The sequence below is a fragment of the Denticeps clupeoides genome, chromosome 10 (genome assembly GCF_900700375.1).
Source record: "Denticeps clupeoides chromosome 10, fDenClu1.1, whole genome shotgun sequence".
NCBI classification, from domain to species: Eukaryota; Metazoa; Chordata; class Actinopteri; order Clupeiformes; family Denticipitidae; genus Denticeps; species Denticeps clupeoides.
Window position 1 is genome coordinate 16,077,877 of NC_041716.1, and position 8,387 is coordinate 16,086,263.

The 8,387-nt window shown below is 41.8% G+C and overlaps 1 protein-coding gene across 1 annotated transcript in view; it reads left to right on the top strand.

Moving 5' to 3' along the window:
• Positions 1–5,364, top strand: part of anks1aa (ankyrin repeat and sterile alpha motif domain containing 1Aa) — a 73,009-nt gene extending 67,645 nt beyond the window's left edge. Inside the window, exons 25-28 of the mRNA XM_028993419.1 lie at positions 127–264; positions 2,353–2,541; positions 3,523–3,621; positions 4,118–5,364. Coding sequence (XP_028849252.1) covers positions 127–264; positions 2,353–2,541; positions 3,523–3,621; positions 4,118–4,234 — 543 coding nt within the window. The 3' untranslated portion in view covers positions 4,235–5,364. The remainder of the gene's footprint in view (positions 1–126; positions 265–2,352; positions 2,542–3,522; positions 3,622–4,117) is intronic.
• Positions 5,365–8,387: the final 3,023 nt, after the last annotated feature.

Genomic DNA, 8,387 nt, shown 5'->3' on the forward strand with positions numbered 1-8,387 from the left:
AATATACTTGGCTGTGTCATTTAATATGATGGTTAAACAATAGGTCACCTTCCCATCAAGCACTTGGTTGACACAGGAGTGAATGGGTGCGCTTTGGTTTATTATTTTGCCCCTGTCTCTTTGCAGAACATCATAGCAGAACATGAGATCAGGAACATCTCGTGTGCAGCACAGGACCCTGAGGACCTCTGCACTTTTGCCTACATCACCAAGGATCTGCAGACCAGCCACCACTACTGCCATGTCTTCAGCACGGTGGACGTGGTGAGAGCTGGAGACCTTCCCTGTCTCTTTAACTTATTTTCCAAGGCCACCCCTTTATAAAGATAATAGCGATTTAATTTACTTTCAGTTGAGTATCATTATATCATCTTTTCATTGCATAATCAAGAATTCTTCCCAGTTTCCTAAATGTCTCAGCGTGTTATACACAGTACAGGCCAAAAGTTTGGACACAGCTTCTCATTCAATACGTTGGTAGATTCTCACTGAAGGCATCAAAACTATGAATGAACACATGTGGAGTTATGTACTTAACAAAAAAAGGTGAAATAACTGAAAACATGTTTTATATTCTAGTTTCTTTGCTCTGATTACTGCTTTGCACACTCTTGGCATTCTCTCGATGAGCTTCAAGAGGTCGTCACCTGAAATGCTTTTCCAACAGTCTTGAAGGAGTTCCCAGAGGTGTTTAGCACTTGTTGGCCCCTTTGCCTTTTCTGTTTTGATGTCTTCAATGTAAATGGTCATGAAAATAAAGAAAACACATTGAATGAGAAGGTGTGTCCAAACTTTTGGCCTGGACTGTATATATTACTAGTTTGCTGTAATGTATTTTCCTTGTATTTATGTTGCATGGTTCTTGTGATTGATGTACAGCACTTTGGGCAGTACTAACTGTTGTAAATGTGCTATATAAGTAAATTTTGCCCTCACATTATTGATTATGATGTCACATATACAGACACTCTCAGTCATAGTATGTTTTACTGCCTTCTTGAGGCAGAACATTTCGTGTTTTTATAAGAGCAGAGCCCTCCGTGAGTTTTCAGGCCAGACAGTTTCTTTTAGTGTTCACACCCTTTTTCTCACCCTTCCTCTTGGATCCCTGTGTGATGTTGGCGACGACACCTGCCCCATGACACAACTGACAAAAAGCCACCCGCAGTGCATTGTGGGTGCTGCTTTATTCCTCTACACAGGGGACACGTGTGATCACGACATCAGTCCTGTTTTAAACAGAATTGACCGGGCCGCTATCTGACCTCGCCAGGCACTACTGCTGCATTTTTCACCCACCCCAGCGCCCTCTTCTGCAGGCAATTTATATACAGAGACAACGATGCCTTTTTTTTCGCCGGTCATAATTTTCACAGAAAACAAAGATATGTGGCCGAGCGACAGTGGCTGTTCTATTCTGTTTTGCATCTTAATGAATTAAACCTTTCCCAGTTTGTATACAGCTTTTGTTGGATTTGGCTACCCGGGGCATTCAAATTAGGAGGCAGTATTTTATCATAAATTCGGTATTCACCAATCATGTTTATTCATGGATTTTTTTTTTTTATTTAAAATTCAGGACTAGCTGTTACTAAGCAGTACAATTCAGGATGCAGCTTGTCTCTTGACATTGTAGCTGAAGTTAATGTAATAAAATGGAATCATGGAATGAGTTGGATCAGGTTCAGGCACAGATCGAACGTCACGTGATCAGATTATTTATAGATTAATATTGACAGATATCGATCAGCAAACCCGTATTTGACGCCGTGCTGGGTTCCGCTCAGCGACTCGGGAGGCCAGGTGGGAACTAACTGAAGGACCAGATTCAGTTGAAGGTCTTACACAGTCAGATCCTGTTCTCTTCTAGCACAGCGCGACTCCAGACTGTCGACTCGGCCTGTCTGTGTGTTTTGTGCTGTCATCCCCATTCGTGTTTCCAGCCCGTTTGAGAACCGACAGAATGCATGCACAACACCCGGTCCCGGGCCGGCCATCGCAGGTGTATATCCAGAGAGGAGCAGCTTGCTGTCTCAGACGCTTCCCTGATGTTTTGACGTTGATGCGTTTCTTTTCCCTGGGAAAGTGTCTCACAGGCAGAGGACGCGTGACTCAGGAGTCTGTCTGCATTCTCCTGCAGATTATTTTGTGTCTCCGGGGTGCTTTTAGCTGCTGGAGCTGAATGTTTTACTGAGCATGGTAACAGTGGGTATGGTTTCTTGGCAGATGCTCCTGTAGACGTTCTCCTCTTCAGACTGGCGTGATATCTTCTTCCAGGCTGACTGCGTTAAATCAGTGTAATGTTACTGTAATGTGGATGTAAAAGCATGGTCTCCCACCTCTGTGTGACAGAACCTCACCTATGAGATCATCCTGACCCTGGGACAGGCATTTGAGGTGGCCTATCAGCTCACTCTGCAGGCTCAGAGGACCAAACAGCAGCAGCAGCAGGGTGTGGCAGGGAGCCTCGGATCTGAGGTCATCGACACCAAGAGCAGCCGTCCGGTGCCCAAGCCACGGGGCAACATGCGCAAATCTGGGGTGAGAGTGGCAGGAGTGGAATATTACAGTTTGACTGTTTATGTGGAGCGCCTGCTAAATACAATATTTCCCAAAAGCCTATGTTGGGGGGGGGGGGGTAATAACGGTGACCTAGTCAGTTGGATCTAGTCAAGCAGCGGCAAATGATTACCTATCAGTTTACACATATTTTTTTTGCTCACACATTGGCTAGATTCAGATTTTGGCTTTTAAAGCAAACACAAATGCATGACTCCTCTGTATTTCACCTTCCGCTGCATGCTCACGTGAATCTAGTTTTCTGACCCTGCAGAAGCAGTGATCTACTTTCCATCCCACTGTGATTACGGCCACTATTTCTCTGTGTGTAGCTGTAGCATTGATCTACTGGTCTGAGGGGCGACTTAAATGAAATGAGTCTATTGATCGTCCACTCAGTGATGGCGATTCGTCGTGATTTGTGAGTTTCAGGTGAAACCAAAGCAAACCCAATATACAGAAAATCACTGATCTGGAAGAAACACTGATATCTAGGATTCTAAAAATACACAAACACACACACACACACATATCTTTAACTACATGCTTGAAACCGGATATTTTAAATTTTCTATCTACTGTTTGAATGAAGTGTGGGTGTTATTTAAAAAAGGCCATGTGACTGCTACCTTCAGATTATATTCAGGACACATTTAGACCCAGTGGCCATTGAGTAGTTCAGCATAGGAGATAGCACCTCAGCATCTCAAAATGGATTTTAATTTCACTTTCAATAGTTTTGACTGTTTTAACCCAGAAAATCTAGTCACCTGTTAGACGCCAATCATTGGAAATCAACGCCTCAGCGAAATGAGCCTTAGAAGAACATTCTAAAAGAATATCAACCAGTTTCAAACCATCTTCTCTTCTGCTTTTTGTCTGTCCTTCTTTCCTCTGTTCTGCTTTAATGTCTTTTTTCATTCTTCTGTCTTTCTCTGTGTGTGTTCCTCCCCGCTCTCTCAGGCCTCTCCTATGATTGATAGCCTGCGTTGCTACTGTCACACGTGCACCACCCACCGCCCCGCCTACCTTCCCCTGCGCTCCAGCAGCCCTGCGGGCCAGGTCCTGCTCCCCACCTTCACTGTCCTCTACACTGTCCCTCTTTTTCCTCCATCAGACTTCTCTGTCCCTCCTATCTGTTTTCTTAATGTTTTCATAGCCTGTTATTAATATTATTATTATTGTTGTTGTTATTATTATATTAAATATTAACATTTACAGCAGAGCCATTTATAGCAACTTACATAAGTGTCTATCTGTGACGTGCTATAAATGACTAGAATATGACATTCTAATAATAAATTTATATTTGAATATATGTTTTCAATATTGATTCAGGCCATGTATAACCATTACTTTTGTTGAAACACACTACCTTGTATTTTATTATTTGTGTTTTTGTATTGGATATACTGGTTTTGTTATAATTCTTGGTAGCTATTGCCCCCTAGTGGCCTGACTGGTTATGTTCACTGAAACTCTCCAACATGTCTTTGTCTTTTGATTTAGTAAAAAGGTTTTTTTTTTCTGTATTTTAATCTTGTTTCTTTTGACTTAGGTGGAAGCCCTGGAGCTGGAGGCAGATGCGCAGTCTCAGGGCAGCGCCACGTGGCTGATGGACTCCAAGGACTCCAAACGCACCATCAGCACCAAGTATGAGACCACCATATTCTGAGTGGGCTGGCCTTCTTTCTGGCCCCATCTCTGTTTGTGCCCCACTCCCTCCTCCCACTCTGTGCCTTTTCACTGTGACTCCGCCTCCCTCCCAGATGGACTACCGCTCTCCTCCTCTTCCTGCTCCATTTCTCTTTCTCTCCGTCCGCTGAGCGCTGGGCCCTCAAACCTGCAACCTTCCCCTTGCCCTGCTGCTACCCTCAGCTTGGTCCTGCCGGCCTCGCTTCCTTCTCACAGCAGCCATCGCTCTACTAACTGGGCTCAGCTCCTCTCCTCCCTTATTCTACTTCACCAGACGGCACCCAAACGAGAGCTGCAATTAGCCAGCACTAGCACCAAAACGTCCCCTGAGATCCGTCACCATTCCTTCTCAGTAGCACTTAAAGGTCACTCTGAAGCCAGTTACAGTAGTCTTTGTAGCTTATCTTATGATAATAATGTTTTGACTGAGCACGTGACGCCAATGTAGAGGTTTAACTGGAGGGATACTGGAGTTCTGGCTCTGCGCTGAAAAAATGAGTCACTCTCTTCATCAGAAGCTCCTGGTCCTCAGCACACCTCCCCAGAACTGATTTTCTCTCTGCTTTTCTTAACCTTTATTTTTTTAGTCTCAAAATCTTTCTCCCCCCGATCTGGTGCTTTTTTTGATGAAAGAAATGGAAGGAGAAAAAAAAACGTCTTATTTGAATTAAGTTGAATTAAGAATTTTTTATTACATTTTTTTTTTAAATCACTGTGCTGAGCTAAGCTCGTGTAGAATGACCGAGCGAGGCCATTTTTACTGCACTGTGCACCATGCAAAATGTCAACTTCCACACTGGATGCTGTGAAACGGGACACGTAACCTGACCTAATTTGTGTGCCAGATGAAGGTTTGATAACGTATTTGTTGGATTTAGCCATTTGATGTAGCAGCCCATCGAAAGCCTGCATTTCACTCGCTGATGTAGCTCGAATACGGCCGAATTATGCAGCCCTTCGCAAAATAACACTCAACCTACCTGCTGAAACCACCGACTGTTAAAACATTTAGTTTCTTTTCCTTCACTCACACGCTGTCCTGTTTATTCGCCCTGTTGTTCATGCATTGCATCTGAGCGCATTTTATGGAAGTGTGTTTTTTTTTTTTTTTTTTTAAATATGGTTGCACTGACTACCTGTGTGTTTCCCTGTAGCTGACTGCTTTGATCAGGCAGAGGTGAGATGCTGGATGCTTGGTGTTTGGGGGGAAAAAAAAAAAACTTTGCACCGGTGTCTCTCACACAACTCACACACCTCCACCTGCAACCCGAATGGAAGGCCTCCTGACATTTGACCCCTGCCTGGGTTCCTGAGTAATAATCTCCACCATATCCAGCTTCACTCTGGGCTCTTGTCTGACCCACATGGCACTGCACGGTCGTTTATCCCATCGAGACCATCCTGGAACCATCACACAGTTCGCCAAGCACACACCCCGCCAGCATGGTGACGACCTGTCACTCACACACCCATCTGTGTTGTGCAGCATCCTGGAACATCTCATTTCAACATGAAATCCCCTGTTTTACTTTTTCGTTTTAATATTAATCTCGGAGCTATTTATGTTTTGGTACGAATTGAACATGAATGACTGAAGTCTTTACTCTGATGGAGATGCTTTTATGCTGGTACATGAAATTAAATTTCGGAAAAATAGCTAAATTGTGCAATACTCAAATGAGAATCAGCAGAATTTACTGAGGCATCTTAATAAACAAAAAACAATGGAAGAAAAAAAAAAAAGATGCAGTGACCATCCAGAACAAACTCGTCTGCTGTTGACCTCCAGTCAGAAGAGATGAGTTCATTCATCCTAAAGGACTGGAGCTGTTCAGCTAATTTTACATTACTGGGGTACGTGTACGCCTACAAGAATAAATAAGGAGCTATGTTCTATACTGTGATTATTAACTGAAACGACGCTGCTCTGCTGTCCTGGAATCAGAATAACACTACTGGATTCAGTTTCATTTTTAATTTAATTTTTTTTTTAAGACCAACATTGGTTTTCAGTCCGTTATGTTTGGTGGAGGAGGATGAACAAAAGGAGAACTTACTGAAGCCAAACCTGTTCATCTTGTACAGATCGTGGTGAATAATGGTACAATATTTTATTACCTGTACACTCCAGCCTGGTCCCGTGTGAGGTTTGCACATTGACTTTCTGCTGTGGCTTGTTCATCTGGGACTGGTTTTAAAAAATAATAATTAAGGATGGGTTTAAAGAAAAAAGAAAAGATGGGATTGTAAAATAGTCTTGAGTGGTCTGTATTTTGATACTTGAATGATGTTGATTTTATAGATAATCTATATATAAATATGTATATGTATGTATGTATGTACTTTATGTATGTAATGTTTTTGCCACGTTTGTTATAAAACTAGAGGATTGATTCTTTTTTAAGCTCAACATATCATGAGACATAATTTCCTAACATGGGAGTGAGAGCATGGACTGTTGGGTTTCACTACAGAACCTGAGAATGACTGTAAATATTCCTGGGCTTCCAGTCTTTTTTATGATTATTATTTTTCATAATTGTACAAGTAATAAATGAAGAAATGACAACAACAGTTTGTCTGTCCTATCTTTTCTTTTATATTTATTTAAAAGTCTTATTGAATCCTCAACGTTCTGAAAACCCAATGGTAGTAAGTGGGTTTTTAACCTGTGTCTTTGTGGTCTTCCGGTTCATAGGTGAGAGTCTTACCCACTAGGCTACTACCACCCCTAGGGTTGTATAACAGTACAATATTGCAATTTTATTGGGAGTAGTTTGTTGAGGTTTCTGTGCAGAGGAGATGTTGGGCATGTTGACTTTAGTGTGGAATTAATTAAGAAATTGCAATTGAAATTAACAAGAGCCATTGTCCATTTGAACCTGAGATCAAGATTCCAGATTCCTTGAGTTGAAAAGAAGTGGGGGAAAATGAATTGCCTCTTGGCAGGGGCCTTCGATTAATAGCGACATATTAGAGAAATATAAATGAAATGCATAATAGATTGGATTTATGGTATCATGTCTGGCTCTGCGAAGGAAGGTGGTGAATAATTCATCACTCTCGTATTAGCCGGTGGAAATCCTGGCTCTGTGTGCCCCTCAGAAAAAAATGAATTTTGCAAGTGCTGATTTACACTTCAGTTTGTCACCATTCATTTGTTTTGCGAAAAGGTGTTGGTTCACATTCATTTGCCATTTGTTACTTTAAAAAATAATAAGTTGCAGCTCTGGGTGGTAAATACTTGACCTGTTTTTAGAAACCTTTTGATTTAGATCCTTTCAGCTGCTGAGTTGGATGAAACAGACTCTTTACTGTCAGTCTTTACTGTTGCTGATTGTTTTTGTCTCCAGTGCTCTCTTGTCCAGATCACTACTCAAAAGAGGACGCAGACAAGGTCAGAGGTTGTTATATATATTCTCTAATATACACACACAGTACAGGCACACACCTTGTTTTCTTTATTTTCATGACCATTTACGTTGGTAGATTCTCACTGAAGGCATCAAAACTATAAATGAACACATGTGGAGTTATGTACTTAACAAAAAAAAGGTGAAATAACTGAAAACATGTTTTATATTCTAGTTTCTTTGCTCTGATTACTGCTTTGCACACTCTTGGCATTCTCTCGATGAGCTTCAAGTGGTCGTCACCTGAAATGGTTCTCCAACAGTCTTGAAGGAGTTCCCAGAGGTGTTTAGCACTTGTTGGCCCCTTTGCCTTCCCTCTGCGGTCCAGCTCACCCCAAACCATCTGGATTGGGTTCAGGTCCGGTGACTGTGGACTCCACACGTGTTCATTCATAGTTTTTATGCCTTCAGTGAGAATCTACCAAAGTAAATGGTCATGAAAATAAAGAAAACACATTGAATGAGAAGGTGTGTCCAAACTTGTGGGGTGGAAGATATAAGATGTAACTTAAATTAGACAAATGACCCAAAGTTTATGTGGGGTATAAATAAACTCATCTAGTTTACTCATTGATTATTTGACGAAACACACAGGATTCCAGTGGAACTAAAGACTAATTGTTGCTGAGAAAGATCCTGTCTACATGTATGCAGATATTCCATCATTAACAGACTTTTCCAGCAAACTGTCATTTACTACATGAACGTCTAAACTGAAGT